General features: G+C 41.7%; 1 protein-coding gene across 3 annotated transcripts; it reads right to left on the bottom strand.

Moving 5' to 3' along the window:
- Positions 1-1,749: 1,749 nt before the first annotated feature.
- LOC128844911 (tetratricopeptide repeat protein 24-like) lies at positions 1,750-25,618 on the bottom strand. 3 transcript variants are annotated; one of them, XM_054043050.1, is made up of 9 exons: positions 25,542-25,618; positions 18,075-18,758; positions 16,978-17,193; positions 12,267-12,395; positions 10,055-10,176; positions 8,283-8,402; positions 6,637-6,698; positions 4,429-4,564; positions 2,264-2,348 (listed from the first exon to the last, which is right to left on the bottom strand). In XM_054043050.1, the coding sequence occupies exons 1-8, from the start codon at positions 25,555-25,557 to the stop codon at positions 4,444-4,446; spliced, it is 1,470 nt and encodes a 489-aa protein (XP_053899025.1). In that variant the 5' UTR covers positions 25,558-25,618; the 3' UTR covers positions 2,264-2,348; positions 4,429-4,443. The 3 variants fall into 3 exon arrangements, 2 of the variants coding, with proteins under 2 accessions (XP_053899026.1, XP_053899025.1); XR_008446550.1 differs by lacking the exons at positions 2,264-2,348; positions 4,429-4,564 and having other exon boundaries at positions 6,674-6,698; positions 7,355-8,402; XM_054043051.1 differs by lacking the exons at positions 4,429-4,564; positions 6,637-6,698; positions 8,283-8,402 and having other exon boundaries at positions 1,750-2,348.

The following is a 25,618-nucleotide window of genomic DNA, read 5'->3' as shown; positions in this document are numbered from 1 at the left end:
GATGAACTCAAACTGGAACGGGTGCAGAGAAGGGCGACTAAGATGATCAGAGGAATGGAAAACCTGTCGTATGAAAAGAGATTAGAGGAGCTTGGGTTGTTTAGTCTGACAAAGCGAAGGCTGAGGGGGGATATGATTGCTATCTTTAAATATATCAGAGGGGTTAATACAAGGGAGGGAGAGGAATTATTCCAGTTTAGTACTAATGTGGACACGAGAACGAATGGATACAAACTGGCCGGGGGGAAGTTTAGGCTTGAAATTAGACGAAGGTTTCTGACCATCAGAGGGGTGAAATATTGGAACGGCCTTCCGAGGGAAACGGTGGGGGCGACGGACCTGTCTGGTTTTAAGATTAAGTTGGATAAGTTTATGGAGGGAATGGTTTAATGATAAAACATAGTAGCCAAGGAAAACCAAGCAATGGTACATGAACAGCATAATGGCCAACAAGGGTCAGGCTAGAGACTCTTGCCTATATGCTCGGGGTATTACTGATCGCCATATTTGGGGTCGGGAAGGAATTTTCCTCCAGGGTAGATTGGCTGAGCCTCTGGAGGTTTTTCGCCTTCCTCCGCAGCATGGGGCAGGGATCACTAGCAGGAGGGTCTCAGCCGATTGAAGTCACTAAAACACAGGATTGGGGACTTCAACGGTAGAGTCCAGGGAAGGGTCTTGCGGCCTGCAGCATGCAGGGGGTCAGACCAGATGATCATAATGGTCCCTTCTGACCTTAATGTCTATGAGTCTATGAGTCTATGAGTCTGGCCCGGTCTGCCAGGGGCTTTTCCTGGGGCACTGCATGCCAAAGGTTGCCGATCCCTGGTCTAAACCTATCACTTCAAGCTATGCTTTCCATACTGCCTTGAATTTGGAAAGTATTTCTAAGGGAATCTCTCCTCCAGTCTAAACAAATGACTGGGTGAAGGGTTGGTTCTGGTTGGTTACACAAGCAGGAAGCTTCCCTGATTTTCTGTACCAGTCACAGAACAGATTAGAGCAGCCTAGGGGCTGACCTAGCTTTCACCAGCTGATTTGCTATGGTCCCTTTTCTGTCCCCAAAAGTGGATGCCTGGTGAGAGGTGTAAGAACTGGCTATGTATGCTGGGAATTTGCCGGTAATTTCTGTTCCCCTTTACCTGTTCACAGGTCAGAAAATCTGTTGTAAAATTATCTTACACCTTGAAACATGGAGCCAAATTCTGCTTTGTTACACTGGTGTAGATCTGGAGTAACTCAGTTTTGGAGTAAATTGGAGTAACCCCATTGGATTAAATGGGATTAATCAGAATTCTGATCAGGATGACAGAAGAATTGGGCCCATTGCTCCTAGAACTGCAATACTAAAATAGTCTCTTTGGCTGCAAACAGCAATATGTAACATCTAAAATTCAAATATGTTGGGAGCTGCTCTGACTACTGTTAATATTTCATTCTTTTAAAACTAGACTTGATTTCCTTTTGTACTGAATTACTGACAGCATATGTGTTGCTATATAAAATAGTGGAGACAGTCATCATTGCTCTTTAATATTCTCTCTGTGTTTTGTGACACAGCAGGCAATTTGGCAAATCAGTGAGCTTCTGAAAACCATGTCAGGACTGGAAGAATATCCCCAGAAATAAGGGTCCACAGCCAGGGAGGGAGGGCAGGTAAATAAGACTTTTGAGCACGGGCCTGTGGAAGGAAATAGATTAAGAAAGGAGGAGGATAGAGAAATTGGAAAGATTTGCATTTAATCTGAACAGTTCCATGTATCTCCAATTAGCAGACAAAAATACATGAAAATGTATGATGAATGATAAGTCTGCTTGGTCCCGTTCTCATTATACATACATCTGAGGTGGAACCAATGCCATTTATGAATAATTTAATTAAAATAACCATGTTTTATTTTTGTAGCATACAGAACTGTAAACACTAATTTAATAAGGCTGAGGATCATGAAATGCAATCTTAATTACTAGAAACTAGAATAATCAGCTGAACTGAGGCATTTCCAAGGAGTTAATTGTCTTACTTGCATTTACAGCTCCTGGGGTGGAACTAACATACTGAGAAAGTTAGCATAGTTATTACAGTGTATACTTCAATGTTTTGGAAGAGACCTTAAAAGTCAAAGAAGACCTTGCTGTTTTGTGTGACTATCAAATAGTCTGACACACCTTCCATGGCAGTAGAGCTTAGCCTGTGTTCTTCACTAAAATATCCTCTAATCCCAATGTAGAGCGGTTGTCTGCCAATCTCCTTCCCAGAGGTGGCTGCATTCTCAGTAGTTGATGCTCTATGTACAGTTTTATCCAGTAAGTTTTGTAAAGTGCTTTGGGATCCTTTGGGATGGAAGAAGCTATAAAAATGTTAAATGACACCATCATTGTTGCTATTGTTTCAAAGAAGACTTTAAGTTCTATTTTTTCATACAAATTATTATTCCTCCCTTCTTTTGAAATGCACTTTGCTTGGGCCGGATTGGGCTGCCATCGAAGTCAATAGCAAAACCCTATTGTCCTCAATGAGTTCAGGGTAAATGTCTTTTGATATTAAACCAATCTAATATCATGTTCCTAAAGATAAACATTGGATCCTACCTATATTTTAATCTAATGTTCAGTGTTGACTTATTTCAGAGTAACAGCCGTGTTAGTCTGTATCCACAAAAAGAAGAACAGGAGTACTTGTGGCACCTTAGAGACTAACAAATTTATTAGAGCATAAGCTTTCGTGGACTACAGCCCACTTCTTCGGATGCATATAGAATGGAACATATATTGAGGAGATATATATACACACATACAGAGAGCATAAACAGGTGGGAGTTGTCTTACCAACTCTGAGAGGCCAATTAATTAAGAGAAAAAAAACTTTTGAAGTGATAATCAAGCTAGCCGAGTACAGACAGTTTGATAATAAGTGTGAGAGTACTTACAAGGGGAGATAGAGTCAATGTTTGTAATGGCTCAGCCATTCCCAGTCCTTATTCAAACCGGAGTTGATTGTGTCTAGTTTGCATATCAATTCTAGCTCACCAGTCTCTCTTTGGAGTCTGTTTTTGAAGTTTTTCTGTTGTAATATAGCCACCCGCAGGTCTGTCACTGAATGACCAGACAGGTTAAAGTGTTCTCCCACTGGTTTTTGAGTATTTTGATTCCTGATGTCAGATTTGTGTCCATTAATTCTTTTGCGTAGAGACTGTCCGGTTTGGCCAATGTACATGGCAGAGGGGCATTGCTGGCACATGATGGCATATATCACATTGGTAGATGTGCAGGTGAACGAGCCCCTGATGGTATGGCTGATGTGATTAGGTCCTATGATGATGTCACTTGAATAGATATGTGGACAGAGTTGGCTTCGGGGTTTGTTACAAGGATAGGTTCCTGGCTTAGTGGTTTTGTTCAGTGATGTGTGGATCCCAAATACCACTTTCTCTTTCTCTTTGGAGTTTTAAGGCCAAAGAACAAAATTAGTTATTTCAAAACCTTGCCAGTTTTGGAGGAGCTGAGCTCTTGTTAGTATAGTACCTTTCCCTATGCCTTTATGTGGTTTCCTGTCTCTCCAAGATCTTTCTGGGGCTAGGGTTACCATATGTCCGGATTTTCCCGGACATGTCCGGCTTTTGGGGGCTCAAATCCCCGTCCGGGGGGAAATCCCCAAAAGCCGGGTATGTCCGGGAAAATCGGGAGGCTCGGCCGGGGCCTCTTTGTCCGGGGCCGGGGGCATGGTGCCGGGCCAGGCTGGGCACGGGGCCGGGGTCGGGGAGTGAGCCGGGGGGTGCGCCGGGCCGGGAGCCGGGGTCGGGGAGTGAGCCGAGCCGGGGTCGGGGAGTGAGCCGGGGGGTGAGCCGGGGTCGGGAGCCGGGGTCGGGGAGTGAGCCGGGCCGCGAGCCGGGGTCGGGGAGTGAGCCGGGCCGCGAGCCGGGGTCGGGGAGTGAGCCGGGGTCGGGAGCCGGGGTCGGGGGGTGCGCCGGGGTCGGGGAGTGAGCCGGGCCGGGGTCGGGAGCCGGGGTCGGGGAGTGAGCCGGGCCGGGAGCCGGGGTCGGGGAGTGAGCCGGGCCAGGGTCGGGGAGTGAGCCGGGGGGTGAGGTTTTAGTTGGGGGCTTCACTGGTCATTCAGTGACAGACCTCCAGCGCATCATCAGAGATCTACAACCTATCCTGAAAGATGATCCTTTACTCTCACAGATCTTGGGAGACAGACCTGTCCTCGCTTACAGACAACCCCCCAACCTAAAGCAAATACTCACCAGCAACCACACCAGTTTTTTCTATAAAGGAGAATTGCATGAATGCAAGGTCTGGATATTTCAAACCGTGTCCTACTCTGTAAAACTGAACTACCGGAGACTCAGACTTGAGGCATCAGAAAGCAGAGGGTTTGTACCCTAAATATAAAATAAATGGAACATTTTAAAACTATATCTACAGTACCTGCCAGCACCTTTGTTACTGTGGAATAAGGTGAGATGACATTGAATCTGTTCTGGAAGTGACACTCCTTTCAGTATATCCATCTCTCTGTTTCTTTTCATTACCAGAATACTCGTTCTGTGGCTCATCATATAGACTGGGGAAAAAAAAGGAATAGAAATTGGTGCCTGAGTCGTCTTTTTATCCTTTCATTGTGACCACATACATTCACATACATAATGCATGTTTCTAGTGTACACCAAGGGCCAAATTCATCTCTGTTTTTTAATTCCATTGTCTATATGTTCTGAGAGTTCCGTCTTTGAAATATGGGAAATACTGTGGTTTTCAAATTAGACAAGTGATTCTTCAACTCCTAGCTAGTCTTAAAATGTTCATGTTTTAAAATCAAAATGAAACTGCACACTACCTCTGAAGGGCTAATGCCAATAAAACAGCACAGGATTACTAAAATAACCTTAATAAAGTGACATCTAGTGGCTACGCAGAGACTTATCATTGAAAGTATAAGATGAAGTTGTCTGGGAGGAGGAGAATCCTTACAACTGATGTGTGTGCAGTTTGTGACATGAACCTAGACATTCAGGGGAATAATCATGACAGGACGTAACAAGGGAATTGCTCTTCCTCACAGTCTGGCTGTTTCTGACGTAGGTTTTCAATACATGATTGAGAAATCTTCTACAATGAACTCTCCTCTAAAATATCTAACAGCATGGAATTATTGCTGCAACAAAACTATTGCTTCTTCAGTTGTTTCCATTTGATTTTCAAAAGTCACATAAGCTATGATATCAACAACTCCTCTCCCAGGTTTGATATTTGAGCCTGCAGGTAGCCAGTTGTAACTTATAAGTGTCTAGTATTTGTGCATGCAATCACTGGAAACAAGCCTCAGGCAATAAAACTTACTACATACATTTTTTAAAAATCTGATTCAGGTTTGGATGCAGTGGTGGAATGATCAGCTACTTTGACTCCTAATTGTTGGTACTAAAATATACTAACGTTTTGTAGAAAGGACGCTGGCTGGCTATTGCAGAGTTTGATGTCAAAGTTGTTAGTTTGGGTCAGTACAGGTGCAGCAATGAAATCACCCCCCCCCCCCTTTTTTTTTTTGAAGGAAAAAAATCTCCAACTTTTTCACCACCACCTGTTACCTGGTGATTCTGAGCCCATCTCATGGGAAGCAGTGTATCCTTGAGGTTAGAACTCAGGACTGGGAGTCCAGATCTGGCATGAAATCCTAGCCCCGTCAAAGTCAACTGAATCAGGATTTCACCACTAGATTTTAATTCCAGCTTTGACACTAACTCTGTGATTTTATATAAATCAACTAACCTCTGTTTCTCCATCTGTAAAATAGGGATAATATGATAATACTTTTAATTCTAAATATAACTTTCCAGGAGTGCTGCAAGGTTTTATTTAATTAGTGTTTACAAAATGCTTCGCCATTCTCGGATGTAAGGTGCTAGAGATGGGCTAAAGTAGTAGGGTCATTCAGTGACTGATGCATGACCCACCCACTCTTTGAATTTTAAAAACTTGTGTGCTGCTGAAACTAGAATTTTGTTTTTGTTTTTAAAGGGGATGTGTGATAAAAGCAGAGTTTAATGTCATCTTTCTCTCAGAAGCGGAGCATTTGACAGGGAATTGGAGAGCAGCATTATAATCTCACCGTTGTCCTTTCTATATAACAATACTAACATGCATGTTTTACTGCTTAAAAGGTGAGTTACTGCCTCATACTTGTGTCTAAAACAACAAACCAAAGAGACATCTCTCCTCCTTATGCATTTTGAGTCTCAGCATTCTTTCATTAAATACACGTGCCACTGATGTTGTCAATGACCTATACACTTGTGCCAATTTCTGCTCTCATGTGCAACCTTTACACCTCATTGACTGCCAGGGATAGAAGTGAGGGCAGAGTCTGGTGGCTCAGAAATACTGAGAATGACCCAGGTTTCAACAATATTTGTAATGTTTATACTGAGTTTATAGCTTCTTTGCTGTATTTTATTTCATCTCATGCATATCCATTTGCCTTGGGTCTCTTAAATAACGGTTGCTTAATATTAACAAGGCCAAATTTGCCAAGTGTATTGGAGTGTTGTGTGTTTAAAATAGATCATGGACTTTAGAGAGAAGTTTGATGTTTTAGGTCTTTTAAATCTGACCAACTAAAGCACTGCTGTAACTTACTATGTTTCTTGTTCAGAAATCACAGAACCATGGTCATCTCTGGCAACTTTGGGAGAAGATTGCTATGAAAGAGCAAATGATTTTTTTTTATTATAATAAGCACAGTATTTCTAGTAAAACTGACATGATACAGAACAGATTCTAAATTCGTTTGGCTTCTCTGTTGGGACTCTAGATTTACACCATTTGTAAGTGAGGGGAGAATCAACTCCCAAGCTTCTGGATTTATTAGTAGGTTTTTTATTCTAATTATATAAAATAGAATTAGGTTGTGGAAGAGAAATGGAATAGAGCTGCTGGTTTCCAACCCTAATAGGTGGAAGCATATTACGAGGATTTCAGAACTGAATGAAGAAGTTCTGATGATATAGAATACATGAGTGCTTAAAAAAAATCAATCTGTTCTGAACTGAATATTTGAATTCAAACTTTAATCTGAAGATGAAGTTGTTTGTGTTAAATCTGAAGTGGCTTGTGCAGCTGTGAATCAATAGGGTTTTAGAAAGACAACCCTGGGAGTCAGGAAACTTAGAAAAATAACAGGAAGCCCACACTTCACAGAACGTGGGGCGGGTGAGCACCGGAAGGGCAAGCAGCGGCCAACTCTCTAATCGCACAAAAGCAAACACCCTTGCCCCACCCCTTCTCTGAGGCCCCACCCCACTCACTCCATCCCTCCCCTCTCCTCCGTCACTCGCTGTCCCCCACCCTCACTCACTTGCTCATTTTCACCGGGCTGGGGAGGGTCCCTTTTCGACCACATGTTCTAGTTGAAAAACAGACACCTGGCAACCCTAGGCAGCACGCTGGACGCAGCCCTGGAGCGCAGGCCCCATATGCCCTCACCTCAGCTTGGGGCCCCAGCCATGGCGGGGAAGAGTCCCCTGCAGCACAGCCCGGGAAGCAGGAAGGGGGCTGGGGACGGAGTGTGGGCGGGACCACGCAAGGCTGTTTGGGGAGACACAACCTCCCACTACCCACTGCCCATCATTCCAGGCCTTACTTTCCAGCCAGAACTTTGCCTAAAAAATGTCTTGGCTTCCTCTCAAGTCCATCATACAAAAGCTTAACTGGCTATCTTCTCACTTTTCTGGTCCCTTCTGCCTACTTTCTGGCTGCCTCTGATGTGCACACAGTTCCACCAAATTAATCCTCAGCCCTTGTACTGGCGTTCAGTCTAGTCTAGTCTTTAGATAGTCAGTCCCCAGCTGAATGTTTCCTATTGCTCTGGTTATCACTAAACAAAGGGAGAAGGTGGGTGAGATAATATCTCTTATTGGACCAACTTTTGACTAGATGAGAGCTGTTGAGGGGATCCTCCGGCACATGGATGTGAGATCAGAAGGGGATAAGTTTAGATCACCAGGGATCTTTTCCCCTCTGACTCAAGGCTCTGGACAAAGCTGAAGACTGCATGTGTTCCAGAGAGCTCATTCTGTTATCCACCAGTGCTACCTCTATTGCAACACAGATGGGACAGCTGCTGCTCACCTTCCCTTTCTAGCTGAATGCCAAGTGCTACAGCACACACTGTGCTTGTTAGCAACTAGCAGGAGGAAGAAAGGGAGTCCAGCAAATCAGCAATGATTTTTAAAGTTAGCTTTTGTTTTCATGTTTTGTAATGATTCTCCTTGCCCTAAACTTACAGCTGCTATTGTGTTTGAAAAGCTATCTTTGCATGAAACAGGACACTGATGACTGGTTTGATACTTAACAGCATCCCTCAGTTTCCCTAAAACCCTTTCTCTGGAGAGATCAGATGTTTCCTGTTTCAGAAAAAAAGAAAGGGAAAAGTCAAAACAGATATTTCATTGTGAGAAAAATCCAAACATGAGCTGTAATCTTCCTTGATAAATACCCCAGTGGTGTATACTGTCCTTTGCCCTGCCATTACACTATACTTTCTTTGTTCATTTTAATGTTTCCTACATCTCTGCACTGTATCTTCTCTGGGGTATTTAAAGCAGTATATCTACTTGTATATAACCCAGCCCTTCTCGCTCCTCTGTCAGTTGTCATTTTTTTTGTTTTGTCTCGTCAAATTTTTCAACAAAAAATTTTCACCTAAAACAACTTTTCATTGTTGTTTTGTGTGTGGATAATTTACCAGAGCTAATATTTCCCTTAAAAATAACTTGCAAATGCTTCATTCCAGTGGCAGAATGTCAGCTAAACAGTGACATGCCTCTTGTTTGTGCAGAAAGCTTGAAAATAATTTGCTCTCATTATACTGGATTCCAACATATAGTGGGAAAAGGGAAAAATCTAAACAATTTAAGTTTCATTGTGAGGCAAATCCAAACATGAGCCATAATCTTTGATAAATACCATAGTGGCAATAACTAGATGTTAATATTGAACACTTTTTATTTTAAAATGAGGCTGGGTTGCTTGAGGTTGCAGGACACTATAGCCAATGGTAAAAAGAATGAGGAGTACTTGTGGCACCTTAGAGACTAACAAATGTATTTGAGCATAAGCTTTGGTGGGCTAAAACTCAAATAAATTTGAGTCTCTAAGGTGCCACAAGTACTCCTCGTTCTTTTTGCTGATACAGACTAACACGGCTACCACTCTGAAACCTATAGCCAATGGTGGCTCAGATGTATATTTGCAAACATGCTTTCATTCAAGGTCCTTTTTTGCCTGTTCCTTTATGCTCTGAACCACTGATCAGACCCTGTGCTGTAGAATGGGATGTTCCAAACAAAATCACACCCACCATTAGTACCCCTCCCCCCTCCTTTTAACTGCTCTTTGAACTTTTTATCTCATCTTTGCAGCAAGCACAGTTACACACTTTCCCTGAAATACAGGCTTGCACTGGCCACTCAAATCAACAGCAATGTCTCTCTCCGAAGGGACTCTGTGATCTTTGCGGCTATTACTCTGACCTACAGAATTTGAGAAAATCATTGCCAGTTTTAAAAAAAAGAAAGGCCAACCTGCTGGTTGAGATGATCAATGTTCTACATCAGAAACTACCTTTGCTAATTAATTCACAGTCTGTGAGATTACCTAGCTAGCTGTTATGAAATGCATTTGTTACATAATATATTACATTTTAGGAATAGCAGAATGCACTTCGGTGAGCAGAATTCTGAATAGTTGATTTAAACCTTCTGCCTTTTTTTTTTTTTTTTAAATAATGCCTCTAAGCCCACCACTCCTGTGAAGTTCCTTTTCCTCACCCACTCAACTGACGGATACTGTGTAGGAGGAAGGGTTGTATTTAGGAAGGGTCAGCTGAAGATTCAATTCTCTAGCTGCTAGGTGTGTGGAACTCCCACTGGAGTGAATGGGAACTCTTCATAAGGTGCAGGCTCTGAGAAAACAGCTTACATTATTTCCTAATGCTGACAAAAAAGTTTCTATCTTCTGTGTGCATTACTAAGCAAACAGTGCAAACAAAAAGTACCTTTGACTTTCCAAACAGAGTCAGAGCTTGTTTGTAATACGAGATGGCCTGATCTACATCACCTAGGCAGAAACTAGTAGCACCCAATCCTTCGCAGACTTGTTGCTGGCCATATAAATCACCTGTAAGAGATCATATTACTGATATTCAAAGTTTTTGTTATTCTCTCTATATAAATTCAACTTTAAAACACAGAATGGACAAGTCAGTGTGTAAAGGGTTGAAATGTGTTGTATGCAGTGTATTCCTGAGCTAAATGGATGATGGTTTGATCCTATTCCAGTAAATAGTGTGGAGGTGGGGTAGGGTTATTGTTTGGTTGCTTTATTTTGCTTTGACAATCAGGACATTGGAACTTCTATTCCAGGAAAGATAAGATGTTTTATTTCAGGAACAATTGCTATTGATTTGAAGCAACATGGAATGCAATGATTTCAGGCTCACTTATCATAACTAAAATATTTTTTTCTCCCTTAATAATTTTAGCAGTAGCTTAACCTAATGCTAATTTAGGGCCTAATCCAATGCACATTACCAGACATGATGTTGCCAGACATTAAATGAATAACCGCATACATGATGAATTCTGTGTATTCAGATATAATGAGAAGTCTGAGTTTAATGAAGAAATTAAAGTTTAGATGGCAATTCCAATATACAATTGCATTCTGTGTTTCTAACTTGAGGGAAAACATTTCTTGCTGAAACATGGCAGGCTTATTCACATTAAAATATAGTTTGTTGATTTTAAATATTTTTTGTTTTTACATTCAGAACTCAAATGCTTAGTTGATCTCAGCTACAAAATAACTATTAAAAAATGAATTCAGCAAGAAATTATGGCTCCATGTAGGCAAAACAGTGAAGACACATACTTAAGTCCACATTATATTTAAACTCATGCTTAAATATTTTGCTTAATCAGGGCCTAGAACAGTCCTCAATGAAGACAAGAAGAAAGACTCATTGGCTTCAATGAACTTTGGATAAGGTCCCTCTTAGGTTCATACTCCACCATTTGGATATTTAGTATAGTAGGTAGATGTGCAAATGACCAGACAACTCCATAATGACTACACAGCATTGAATGTTAGAGAACAGGTTATTCCAGAGGAAATGGGCACTAGCTTGTCCCTTTTCAGGATTTCTGATGATGCAGTATGGCTGTGTGGTGGTTTGTATTGAATTACACCCACTTATTCACACCATATTCCCTTTGGGTGTTCATTTTACCAAAATGTGAAAGACTTGAGGAGGGGAGGGTCCCAGCAGCAGGTGCTAAATTAAGTGGAGGACACTGGTGACCTCTTAAATTCGGAAAGCCACATGTTGGACATCAACACTGCAGGCCTGATAGTATTACATTGCCCCCAAAGTTTGGGTTAACTGATAAACCTGTATCTGAAATTTCCTTGCTTTTATCTACTCATCATTAAATTAAATCTACTCATCATTAAATTAGGTGCCAAGGTAATGCAGGGGTCTCAAATTGGTCTCAGTACAGTGGGAGATATTATTTACTATACCACAGCTAGTTTAAATACCTACACATGTCATGGTGATTGGGACAGAATGAGAGACTTAATGTTAAATTATTTTGCCTTTAGTGACTTAATGTAGATATTAATTGTAATTTAACACAAATTATTTTAATTCAAGTGTATTGATGTTGGAAGAGATTATTTCTCTCTGGTGCTCATTTAATACCAAAGAGAAGAACATTCTTTTCCCCTTGTAATGGCTCACTTGAGGGGGAAAAAAGAGCAAATTAAAAAAATCTTCTATTGATATTGTAAACAATTGTGCTGACCTTGATAAGCAGGCAACTCATGAGGCACTTCCATCTAAGTAGAAAAATCTTCCATTGATATTGGTAACTTTAAAAGCTGTTCCAGACCTGATCTTATGCCAGTGAAACAATTATTGGTTCCTTTCAATGAAGTACAATGTCAATGGACTTCTTCTAGTTTAGACATTTGTAAGTGTCAGACACTTTGATGTTGTATAGACTTTTTGGACACCAAACAATATCAGTACAAAGGTATGGGACACTTCCTCTGTAGTGAGAGGTGGTTAATTATGGGTTCTCCAGGCATGATATGAAATCAGTGGATTCAGCCTTCTGCAAATTAATACTACTGATTTATTAAGAGCAGAAAATAGGGGTTTATTACAAATCTGAAATTATAGTGGCTGGAGGCAGCTCTCTTACCCACATCCACAAATGCATTAAGTGCCTCTTGATAGTAATACTCTGCCATGTCATAGTTTTTCAGCTGGCTGTAAGCATATGCTAAATTGCAGAGACTTTGTCCTTGGGCGTTTCTCTCTCTCAGTGCACCTAAAGAAAAGATTAATGTAAGTGATTCATGAGTTATAGTTACATAAACAGATTTATACATACTCCCATATTCTGTATAAACAATTGGGTCCATGAATGTAGTGTTTAAAATTATCTATGCAATTAATTGTTTAAGTATCACTATTTTACTTGTATTACATTTTAACTTACAGACCTATAAGACATGATGTACCCTGAAGCAAAGCAATAAACCTATATCATTATGGTGGAGATTGAAAGAAATAATTTGTTTGCAGTTACTATAGAATCATTGCAAGTATCTGGGGAAAATTCCTTTGTTATAACTTGTCTTGATGTCTATTTTAATACGGATTTGTTCAGGGATGGCTCTAGACCACGGGCAGGCAAACTTTTTGGCCTGAGGGCTGCATCTGGTTTCCAAAATTGTATGGAGGGCTGGTTAGGGGAGGCTGTCTCCCCAAACACCCAGGCGTGGCCTGTCCCCTGCCCCCTATCCAAACCCCCCCTGCTTCTTGCCCCCTGACGGCTCCCGCTCCGGGACTCCTGCCCCATCCACGCCCCCCCCGCTCCCTGTGCTCTGACGCTCCCCCCCCCCCCAGGACTCCTGCCCCATCCACCCCCCCCATTCCCTGTCCCCTGACAGCCCCCGGACCCTCTGCTGCCCCATCCACCCTCCTCCTTCCTGACTGCCCCCCCAGGACCCCTGCCCCAATTCAACCCCCCCGTTCCCCACCCTCTGACCGCCCCGACCCCTATCCACACCTCCACCCCCTGACCACTACCCCGAACTCCCCTGCCCTCTAGCCAATCCCCCCCAGCTCCCTGCCCCCTTACTGCACTGCCTGGAGCACTGGTGGCTGGCGGCGCTACAGTTGCACCACCCAGAGCAGCAGGACAGGCAGCCGCACTGCCCAGTTGGAACCAGCCACGCCACCGTGCAGCACAGAGCACCGGGTCAGGCTGCGGCTCTGCAGCTGTGCTGTCTCAGGAGCTCGCAGACCTGCAGCCCAGAGCATTGTGCCAGCGGCGGGGCGAGCTGAGGCTGTGAGGGAGGGGGAACAGCAGGGGAGGGGCTGGGGGCAAGCCTCCCAGGGCAGGAGCTCAGGGGCTGGGCAGGAGGGTCCCGTGATGTGGCCCGCAGGCCGTAGTTTGCCCACCTCTGCTCTAGACAAAGGCTAAGTAGTTAGTTTGAATTCTAGGCCTAAACATGTTGACATGTGACCCTTTAAACCAGGTTTGGTATAAGCAATATCTTTCAGCCAGCTAGCTGAGAGGGACAAGACTTTGAAAAACACTGATTAGCCAAACGTCTTTAATTAGCAAGTGAATTAAACAGTGCATCAATGGTGGGGGAAAGCTTACCAAAGCCTGGTGCAAACCACCTTTAAAACCAAACAAGTCAAGGACAGAAGTTGAGAGAGACAAGGTAGGTGAGATAATCTTTCATTGGACCAGCTTCTGTTTGGTGTGGAAGGTACAATCTTTCAAGCTACACAGACCTCCTCTTTGCGTACTACCTCACCTACCTTGTGTCTCTCATATCCTTGACCAACACTGCTGCCACAGGACAGAAACTGTAAGGATCACATAGAAGGATTTCTGAGCAACTATTATTTTTACTGTATAAACTGGAACAATGAAAAGAATTGTAGTGTGTGGCTTATGTCTGCACAGCCTGAAAGAGAAGCAGAGAAAATAGCATTGGCTGTTAAACCCAGGGTTGTGAGTTCAATCCTTGAGGGGGCCACTTAGGGATCTGGGGCAAAATCAGTACTTGGTCCTGCTAGTGAAGGCATGGGGCTGGACTCGATGACCTTTCAAGGTCCCTTCCAGCTCTAGGAGATGGGATATCTCCATTTTCAAAAACAAAAATATCAAAGTGGAATAAAGTACAATGAGAGCAAACAGTACTAAAAATGTGATTGAACTGGGTGCACAGTATATGTGCTACCCACATTCCTTCTACCACCACTTCTTCAGATGGTACTGGTGAGAAAGGTTTCGCTCATTTCCATCCCTGCCTAAAAATGTCATTTACCTTAGTGTGTGGGTTCTGAAAATTTCTGTATCTGTTTGCAGTATTAGCTGTAGCAATGTTGGTCCCAGGGTATTCGAGACACAAGGTGGGTGAGGTAACATCTTTTATTGGACCAACTTCTCTTGGTGAAAGAGACAATCTTTTGAGCTACACAGAACTCTTCTTTAAGAAGAGAGCTTGTCTCTTTTGCCAACAGAAGTTGGTCCAATAAAAGATATTACCTCCAGCACATTATAAGAGTTAGGTAATGCAGTGGGACAGACACAGCCTTGTGTGTTTTGTGGCAGAATACATGACCTGGATGCATAGAAAATGTGACAAAAGACCAGTGTGTTGTGTTGGTGCAGGGGAGACAAAGAGGGTTTTATTAATTTTTAAATTTTAGAATCTCTCTTGTGTTAAGAATCACTGGTGTAAGGCTGCAGCTACCTTAGTTACTGATACTTTAATAAACAGTGTGTCTAGAAACAAGTCTTGCCTAAGTACTATGTAATGTATTTGTTTACCCTGTAAGGTTTTTTTAAATTATTCCTGGGATGTTTGCAGAACACATGATCTTTGTTCCTTTGGAAACTTGCGGTGTTTTCCTCACCTAAGGTCATTTTCTTTGCTTTGTTTTACAATAAATGTTGTTTGTTAAACAGGGAGGAACTGTGATGTCATAGTCAGAGGCTTGTGATTTCAGGTTAGGGAAAGCCAGCAGGATCAGATGACCTTCTAAAGAACAAAAAGCCTGTTGTCAAACAAATATCCAACTAATGAAAACCAGGGGAAGGAAAAGCAGAAAATTAGATGCTGTGGAGGCAGAATTGTTCCAATAGGGATCTTTTTCATGAGGCATCAATGGTTCTTTATAGCTGCTTTATGACTAACCTAAATCCATTATAACCATACTGTACCTTTTTGAATGTACAGCATGCTGATATCCCATGCAAAATGCCTGATTAGAAATACAAGCATTTAAAAGGATGCCAGAAAAATATCAAAAAGACAGCAAAGAAGGAAAAAAGACAATGTCTGGTCCAAACCTTCCTATCCTTACCTATGACAAAATCCTGCAACCTTTGAGTCTCCAAAGCTCACTGACTGAAATATACATATTTCCTGATAGCCCAGTGAATGGGTACCTGGCTAGGTATCAAGCTACCTGGATTCTAGTCTGGCTCTTGATGCTCAGTATGCAAACTTTAGCAACTCACCTTACTTCTCTGTGCCTCAGTTTTCCCCATCTACAGATGCTTACTCACCATTGTGGAGCATGTTGAGATCTATAGATAAACATCTATAGGTATGCTAATTAAATGGAAGGATAGGGCCTGCAATCTGTAGTCCGACAGCATTTCTATTCACTTTGATAGGACTTTTGCCTGAGCAAGGACTGCAGGATTTGGACCTGTGAACTTTTATTAGCTTCACCCAAGGAAAATAGAGTTAACAACCAGATTTCCTTAACAATTAACGAGTACTTTATAGGACTTAATCTGATTTCGGACAACTGAAATACTGGTCATGTTGAGTAGTTAACAGCCTCTGTACCAATCCCAGGGGCATTTTCCTTCTAGACATTGTTTGCCATAGCGAATCATCTTGCTGCATTAAGGCACCACACTTGGATTCAATCTTTTTAAAAAAAAAACTCTGTTTAGTGTTTAATGAAAACACTATGGAAGATCTGTACTTTTTCATTGTTCGTTATTTATGTAAGTGCTTGTGCATTGTTCACTGCCTCTCAATCAAGTTAATTAAAAACATAGACCCGTATTCACTCTGCTGGGATTGTTCTCAGAGCCTTGGCAGCTGTGGGTGTAGGCATGGGGTCCAAGTATTTCAAGCGAGAGGCTTAACCTTAAATCTTTATTAGCATATTCACCCATTCCCCAAATTTTCTTCCTTAAAACATTTCATAGGCAAGAAGATGGCACAAAATAGTTTTGCTGATTCTGTCCCAAATTTTGTAGCCAATTCAGCAAAATACTTAAGCATGTGTTTAAATCCCATTGACATAAAGTTAAGTATGTGCTTGAATGCTTTGCTGAACTGGGGCCTGCAATGGGGTCTACAAACCCCATACTGCTCAGAGACAGAAGTGGGAGGAGAACCTCTCTTATCTACAGGCAAGCAGCTTGACCACACCCCCATGCAGCTGCCACAGCGGCCAGTCAAGGAGACAGGCACCCACAGCTGCAGCCAATGAAGGCAACAAGGCTTGCTATAAAAGAGAGAATACAGAGACAAAAGGGGAGGTAGAAAGGCCTGAAACACAAAGAAGCAACATTCCTGTACTAGGCCTCATCCACAAACACAGTCAAGAGACTGATGCAGACTGCTAAATTCAGTTAGAGGGGATGGTCCAAGAACTGCCTCGACTAGGGCCAAACTAAGGAGGGCTAGTCAGGAGTGGCAGAGACTTGCTCAAAAAACCACATCAGGAGCTGGTGCCAGGGCCTTGCTGGATTTTTGACAGGTTTGTAAAGTCAAGATGCTGATGCCCGTCTGATCCTTCAGGCTTGGGGAGGTGAACCTCTCCACCCTGCAGAATGAATCACATGTTTGACACCTCACCGTACAGATGTGCTGCCTCGCCGTGAAATCTCAATGACTTTTCATACTGGCGTAAAGCATTGTAGATCGCTCCCAGGTTTTGTAGTAATACAGCTCTCTTCCGTATAGAAAAGTTTGCCCCACTGCAGATTTGCATGGCTTTGATAAAGTATTTCCCAGCTTGGTGGAAGCACATCATTTCAGCATAGTGCAATCCAATGTGGTTGTAGAGTTTGCCTGAAAGGTAGCACAGCAACATTAACGTTAGATAGCTGGGGTTGGGCAAAGAGAGATAGTTTGGTACAATTTAGGACTAATAACTAGTCTTATACTTTTCCATCCATCATATTTCTAATTGGCTGAATATATGATTAATGGCTTTCAAATGGTGATGTTTACAAGGCTATTTTAGGTCAATGAACTCCAGATCAATGTACAAGATGCTGTAGCACAGGCTCAGCCTGCTCACATAATGTGTAACATGTTGTACAATTGGCTGAATCCTTCCTGTTGCATCTGGAATTGCGAATGTGAAACGATCGCAACTGTGACCCACAACCAATGCTTATGTACGTGGGGCAATTGTGGCAAGTAAAAAGAGCAAGTAATAAATTAGCCATTTGTGGGAATTACAGTGATACTTTGCTGTTGTCAGTTTTCACTGATGGAAATACCTGGTACCACACTTGGAGAGAGGGATTGTAATTTTGTGATATGGGTTTTGAAATAGATGTACGACTGAAATCCTCTCGCTGTCTATGGACCATGATACTTACTAGCTATTAGCTAAGGCACAAGACTGTAAATAAAGTGATTAAAATTTGGTCCTCAGTTTAGATGCATGAATCAGGAACTGGAAGCAGCAGCAACAGGCTAAAGCTTGCTTGCATGTCAGGCAAAGGCTTTGTGACACTGTTCACTACACACAAACACCTTTGAAAAAAGAAAGCAGAGAGATTTCTGTCTGGTGTTTAGACACCTCTGAAGGTTCTGATGCTTTACATATAGTACTTGGCCTGATGCACATTTTTGTCGATTTAAATTCTGTAAGAAAATGACTTACACAGTTCTCTTTATCTTTATTGAAACAAAATAGGTAACTAAAGTTACTGACTTACCTAACAAATCCTGGTTAGTGATTCCAGAACACAGCTGTGCACATTCAGCTAAAGTCTTGAGCACTTCTGCCTTTGAGAACTTTTGACTCCGTATCATATAGCTGACTGCCTCCCTCATGGCCATGGCAGCATCTTCAGTTTTCTCTGTCTTTTGGTAGGAGTGGCTGGCAAGCTTAAAGGAACGTGCAGCTGAGGGAAGGTCTCCTACATTCACTGAACAATAGCCAAGTTTGATCAAAGCATCTGAGATGCTTTGTGTTTCACTAGGTATGTATTCACTAATAGCTCTCTGGTAAAACTTCACCGCTTTAGAGTACTCCTTCATTTCATCATAAGCAGCTGCAATGTTAAAGTAGAAATCACCATCTTTCTCCACAGATCCCTTTGATTTACACTTCAGCAGGCACTTCAGTCCTTTCTTTGGTTTGCCCATAGCAATATAGGCAGCCCCTAGATTGAAGAGGCACATCTTCTGACTTTGCGTCTCAGGAACCCCATCAGCCAGAATGTACGCTTTCTTGAACATGCTCAGAGCCTGGGCTGCTTCATTGTTTTTTAAAGATGTAGTCCCAGCTTTAGACAGCTTTAGTATTTCATCCTGGATGGATGGATGGTGGCTAATGGTCTGCACTTCAGAGGAGCTGGAGACCAGAGTAGAGGCCATTTCTTTGTATTGAATGCAAGCTGTGAAAGGAAGTAAATATTTATACTACTTATATTTCAAAACTGAATTGAAATTGACTGGATTTATGCTTTCTAAGATGTGTGTGATTGTTTTGCATTCATTAAGAACTGAAAAATATGTTCTTTATGATCTTTATAAAACTGATTCCCATATGGGCATGCTGGGTATTTCTAAGGGATTTTGTGGGAGGTCAGCCAGGGTTTAAAGCAGGGGAAACTGAATTGGGACTCTCTGCAGCATAATTCACTGAGGACAAATATATTCCATCCTCAGCTCCATGAGGGTTAACATTTTGTAAAGAAAACATAAATTGCTCTCAAAATAAGTGCTATGTGCCAAGTTTTTTAGCTGCACAGAATTTTTACCCCTGAATTTATAAACATCTGAAAATAGGGGATTGTAATGGAAATGCAGCCAAGCCCTTAAAATAGTATACAAATCCAAACACTACTACTATCAGAAAACTCTGCTAACGGGCAAAGTTGTATGTGCTATTCACAGTATGGAATCTAGCACTGACTACAGTCCTGCAATATTGTCTGGCTCATCCTGCCTACAAGACAAGGAGCAAATGTAATTCTAATTCAAGAAATAACTGAAACACTTTAGATTGCTATTACAAATAACTTGTACAAGTACATTGAACCAGCCACTTAATATGTCATATGACTTAATTTAAACTAAGTTAAATATTTAAAATGGCATAGTGTGATTTTAAACTTTTTGGTGATGGAACTCTGGTTTGGAACTCCACCTATGTTGAGACTGCTGCAGAATCCAGAGGCCAAATGGACCATTGTAAGTGGGCAAATATTTTCTACAGTACATAAGTATACTTCATATTCACTATTTATTAGATCAGAAGCAATTCACTGTGACATGAATAATAGAAAATGAATTAAGTGTATGGATAGCACTGGAAATAGCCACATTTGTAGTAGTTGACTAATCTAGAGCAGTGTTTCCCAAACTTGGGATGCCGCTTGTGTAGGGAAAGCCCCTGGCAGGCTGGGCCAGTTTGTTCGGCAGGTTCGGCCTATCGTGGCTCCCAGTGGCCGCGGTTCACTGCTCCAGGCCAATGGGAGCTGCTGGAAGTGGTGCGGGCCGAGGGACAATCTGTTTTTTCCTAATTGATATTTATCTTTGTTTTTATCTGACATATGGCTGTTTCTTTCTACTGCTAAAGAGAATCCCTGCTTTGCTATCTATTATTAATGTCTTCGAAGCATTGCATTAATGATAAGGAATAGATTTTATGTTGTACTGAAGTCCTAGAATGAAAAGCCAATATAGACAAAAAGAAACGAGTCTCATTCTCCTCTGATTTACTTCACAGTAAATCCAGAGTATAACAGAGATCAGAATTTGGCTTAGTATGTGTACCTAAATATGCATGCCATTGCAGTCCAAGGTTTTGTAGGTTTCAGAGTAGTAGCTGTGTTAGTCTGTATCCGCAAAAAGAACGGGAGTACTTGTGGCACCTTAGAGACTAACAAATTTATTTGAGCATAAGCTTTTGTGGGCTACATCCCACTTCTTCGGATGCATAGAATGGAACATATATTGAGGAGATATATATACACACACATACAGAGAGCATGAACAGGTGGGAGTTGTCTTACCAACTCTGAGAGGCCAATTTTTTTGTAGTAGAATTTGTAATTGTTCTAAACATCTAAGTGAAAAGATGCTACCTAGAAATGTTCCAAATCACAATAGGTGTCTGGAGATAGTAGTGAATTATTGTACAAAAGATCTCCAAATTTAGCTCTCTTCTTGCATTATTTGCACACGGTATCCCTACTTTTAATTTAATTTTAAGAATAGTAAAATGCAGCTAAAAGGCATTTCTAATTCTTTAAAGCATATGAAAGAATGTTACTTGGTTGTGGTGTCCCATGTATTAACCAGCCATTAACCTGCGGACGCGGCAGGTAAACAAGCTGGCCTGGCCGGCCAGGGGCTTTCCCTACACAAGCGGCGTCCGAAGTTTGGGAAACACTGATCTAGAGAGATTGTCTGGCCTGCTCAGTAAGAACCTAATTCCAAACCCATTGATTCAATGGGAGCCTTCGTATTGACTTCAATGAGCTTTGCCTCAGGCCTTGAGTTACTCTACTGTAATATTTGGTGATACCACAGAAAAGAATCCAAGGGGCATCAGTGAAGCGTGAAGGCCGGTCAACCCACAACTGTCTATTGTACATACATGTTTTCAAAGCCCTGTCACAGGGTGGCTGGCCCCTTAAGGGTTATTCGGCTCAGCCATTATGCCAGATTAGCTACCTTCTCCCCCCATACCTCCCTGCCCCTGCAGGCTGGTCCTGATCAGCTGGATGATTTCTTTTAAAGGGCTGAGAACGCAGTTTGAAGGGGAAGAACCACAGAGAGTGGGCAGACTTCTATGGAAGGCCTGGAGTGAGGATCTGCATATGACTTTAAGGGGACTCCAAGGAAACAACCTTGACTCCCAGGCTCTGTCCCAGAGCCACAGAGGGTATGACTACACAGCAATTAGACACTGGCATCTGGCATGGGCTAAAGGGCTGTTTAATTGTGATGAAAACGTTCAGGCTTTGGCTGGTGCAAGGTGGGAGGGTCTCAGAGCTCTGGCTGCAGCTGGAGCCTGAGTCAACTAGCAGGGGCCAGCTGCTTGTGTCTATTGCACTGTAGACATACCCAGAGAAACAAAACAATAGCTCAGAAGGGCTGAGTTTGTGAGAGGGACTCAGGAAGCAGCTTGGAATTCATCGCTCTATCTTAAAATGGAGAGACTTAGAGCCCAGAAGGAGGGGAGCCCAAGCAGGCAGAAAAGAACCTTTTCTGTTTTTGAGACTTTTTGTTTGGACACTTGTTTCCCCAGAAGGGGATTGAATGCAGTGAACCAGCAGAAGGCTCAACCATATGTGTGCCTCTCCCCTCTCTACCCCCAGAGACAGGAAACTGGGGCAGGAATACCTGCAGTGCACACTTGGCCACCAGGGGGCGCTGCAGGGCAGGCAAGCTGCATGATGAGCCCTAAAAATTATAATCTAATGTGTAGGTTTTGGCATATACTCAACATACTTTGGTGTGATTCAAACTGTAGAGGATTTTGGAGTACGTTTTCAGACTTCTGTGTCCTTCAGACCATGGAATAGTTCTTTTTAAATGACCGTTATTAAAAGTGAGAAGAAAAGTGCTTATGATCTGATTCTGAGTTTCAAAGATATTCTGGAACAAAAATATGTAGACTACATACAATTTCAGCTATCCTGGGAGCTCATTAGTTTCTCATATGTTTGGCATAAACATACATTTTATTTCAAGTAATTTTGTAATGAACTTGATAATCTAGTTTCCTGTATCAAGTGTGTAATTTTACATAGGTAAGAACTACTTTGCAAACAGGACTCTGATTAAAAATCATTATTAAAAATAATAAAAGTGACCACCAATTTTTGGTCCCATATGACCAGAGGTAATCTTGTAGCAGCATAAAACAATATACTAAGACAATACATTTTATGTAGCTTAGTGTTATTCCATCATTTCTTTCCTATCCCTTCCAATATTATAACATTCTCTAGGTAATACTTTGTTCTTGGTAGTGTCTGTGCTGCAGTTTAACCCAGGGCTCTCTCCTAGGGCTTGATTTTTTTCAGCCCTTGACCTCCACTCGTGTGCATGCGAACCTGCACATCAATATTGCAGATACAAACACCTGCAAGCACAGCTGGTTGAAAAATGGAAAAACAATTTCACAAAAATAAATCAAAATTCATTTTTTTCATAGGGTTTGGAATGGGATAATTTCTTTTAAAAAATTCTATTATTTTTTTTAAATTCCAATTTTCAAAATGTGGTGTCCCTTTTCTCCCCCTTGCCTGTTTTTCAGTGATTGTAATAAACTGAATCGTGGCAGGGTTTTCCCCCCTGATTTTTTCCTACTCTAAATTTTCAAAACTACTTCAGCTTTAGAAAAGTTAGAGTTGGCAGACTTATAGCATTTCATTTTTCCTTTTACCACTTCTTAATGTTTGGAAAGTTGGGGAGATTTTGAAAAAAATTAGAGTGGAAAAAGCAAACATTTTCAAAACTCCCCTTTCCCACCATTAATTTTGAGATTTCAGAAAACAAAAACAAATGGCCTTTTTACAAGCAGAATGAAAATGAAAATTTTGGTTTGTTCTGAAGTTTCCTGTTGAAAATCCAAAGTCACTGAAATACTTTCCCCCTCGATTTTATTTTTATGCAAACCTATTTATTTTTTTAGCTGAAAAACTTCAATCACAGTGCTCTTTAAACAGACTTACAGACAGACACAAATTTTGGAATTTTCAGTAAATGTTTACACCTGCAAATGTTAACAAGTTTATATGTGCACTGTTGTAAAGATGGGTGCACACATGCAAATATTGGATAGAGGCCCAGATGAAAATCTACCCCTCAAAGAGAGAAATGCTAGTCACCAGAACCAGGAGTGCCACCAGCTTTTTTGCTGCCCTAGGTGGCGTAAGGCCCCGCCCCCGAAATACCGCTCCCGACAGAGGCAACGGAAGGTCCCACCCCTAAAATACCTCTGATGACTCGAGTGGCCGAAGATCCGGCCGCCGCGGTCACCGCCCCCCAAATGTTAGTGCCCTAGGCGACCGCCTAGATCGCCTAATGGGTTGCGCTGGCCCTGACCAGAACAAATCTTAAGTAAAAGAGCTTCGTGTTTAGGTACTACATGGTTGCTGAATTGATGGAACTCTCTCCTAACCTGGAGGAAGGGTACAAAGAACCTTGGCAATTTGGCCATTGCAACTACCACATCCCACTGGGACCCTAGTTTTTCCTTGTATCCCTAGGTGGAGTTACAGACTAGATTGAAAGACCCAGAAGCCACACTCCTGCCACTTAGCTGCCTCACGACTCACTCTCTCTCCATCCCTCTGTAGAGTGCTTGCCGCTGCAGTACTTAGAAGTCATTTTGTAGGCCTCTCTGCTTTAGGTCCTGGTGTGCTGGGGCAACACAGCATTTCTGCTGAATTTTTGGCCTTCCACCACCATGCTGTAGGCACAGGACTTAACCCTTAGAGAAATATGAGGTTTTGATAAATGAGTAAATTGTTATGGCCAAGTGCCTCCTGACACGAGACACTCCAATAATCTATTTCATAACAAGCACTTCCTTTACTTTAAAGATTTTCTTAAGGTTCCCAATAGGACAATAAGGGCCAATCAGCCTAACTAGAATGGCTCAAGAGTATTCCGCTTGTATTACCATTTAAGTTCCTTTTATTGAATTTTGGCTCCTGCCCCACCAATTCCATTATCTGACCGCCAACATGGTAATGGAAGATCCCTATTTTCCCCAGCCTTTTGCATATTAAGATGACTCATTTTCGGTCAGTCAAAAATCCTTCAAAAACGGTGATGCTTTTTCATTAGGCAACTTTTTTGCTGGAGCTTTTAAATGATAATGAACGTAACCAATAGAACAGCACAGGATGTGAGCTGGTTAAAATTAATTAGTATTACAAATCTAGCTTGCTTGGGATAGTCATATGAGATACACAGTCCTTGTCATGCTACTCCCTGGAGACAGTATTCATACAGGATTGCAGCACAGAAAGTAAAAGTCTCATACAAACAATATAATTAAGAATGCCATCGACCTGATAAAGAGATATATACATAGTTCTCCTGCTCAGGTCCCCTTGCCACTACAGTTGAGTTAACCACAATCTTTTGATGTCGCGGCATGCAGGAACTTTTTCCCAAATACAAATAACTTTTACTTTTTTACTTCTTAAAGTTAAAGGACCCGATTCTGATTTGATTCACCTGAGAATAAATGTGGAGTAACTCAGTGAATCCTTTGGTATAAACAAGAATCTGAATCTGTCCCCAAAACTTTGTACAATGAGTTTGGTGGTCTCTGTTTAGTGGGCATACATTCAAATCACAAAAAACCACCACCACTGTCAGCACTAATTGACAGCCTTATCAGCAGTCTCAGCAGAGAGGTGAAGGATTGAATGAACTGTGTGGACCATCTTCTTTCCCCCAGCCCTTTCGGTCAGAGTTGAGGCACGCTGGGACTGTGTGGAGAAGTGTATCACAGAAGTGCCTTGGGGCCTTAATAGGGGCCAGAGAGCTATTGTGCTAGGCACTGTACAATTGTAAAACAAAAAAATGGTCCCTGCCTCTCAGAGTTTACAATCTAATTTCATCCTCCTGCTCTGTGGAGAGAGGACTTTACTGTCCAGAACTAGGTCCTGGCACCTTCCACATATATTAAATTCATAGCATTTAGCAAGGACAATGTTAGCCTTTATACCTAAATTGCTGCTGATTACTTGAGCTGCCCTCTGTTGGAGAATGAACAAGCTGCAGGGATCAATAAATAATTTGCTTGTAAATTAAATTTTAACAAGCAGTTACCACTTGAAAAAATGTACAAATTAAGATGTCAAAATAGGCAAACAGTTTTGTGTTTATATATATATAAAAAAAAGTATGGACATGGCCTTTGTATTTCAAGGTGAGGAACTGTGCTGAATAGTTTGAAAAATAAATCTGACCTTGCCATAGTCTGCACATTTACAAAGCACATTTCCCACTCAGAATTAAAATATTGTATTTCTGTAGCATTTAGTCACCTATTTCTGACTGCAAGAAGTAACATAACAAGTAATGGTGAAGAACAGCAACTTGCCTTACAAGTTAAATTTAAAAATAATAATAATAATAATTAATAATAAAAAGCTTTGTAAGAAAATCCTGGGGAAAGCATGGAATTGATAATAACTTACCAATGCAATTGGTCATATAATTGTTTGAAAAAATTCCAGGGATTCTTACATTACTAAAGAAAGCCAGACGGATTGAA

This window comes from Malaclemys terrapin, chromosome 10 (assembly GCF_027887155.1).
Source record: "Malaclemys terrapin pileata isolate rMalTer1 chromosome 10, rMalTer1.hap1, whole genome shotgun sequence".
In the NCBI taxonomy this organism is placed as follows: Eukaryota; Metazoa; Chordata; order Testudines; family Emydidae; genus Malaclemys; species Malaclemys terrapin.
Note: the sequence above shows the minus strand (reverse complement) of the source record. Positions and strands in the feature narration are given on the sequence as shown.

What these genes read in the sequence shown, in the direction of transcription:
- LOC128844911 (XM_054043050.1), bottom strand. An exon ending in CGAGGCAGCACATCTGTACG is followed by an intron (nt 12,396 to 16,977) that starts GTGAGGTGTCAA and finishes TCTTTTCTTTAG; the next exon opens with GTGCACTGAGAGAGAGAAAC. An exon ending in TTTCAAACACAATAGCAGCT is followed by an intron (nt 6,699 to 8,282) that starts GTAAGTTTAGGG and finishes GCTCTTTCATAG; the next exon opens with CAATCTTCTCCCAAAGTTGC.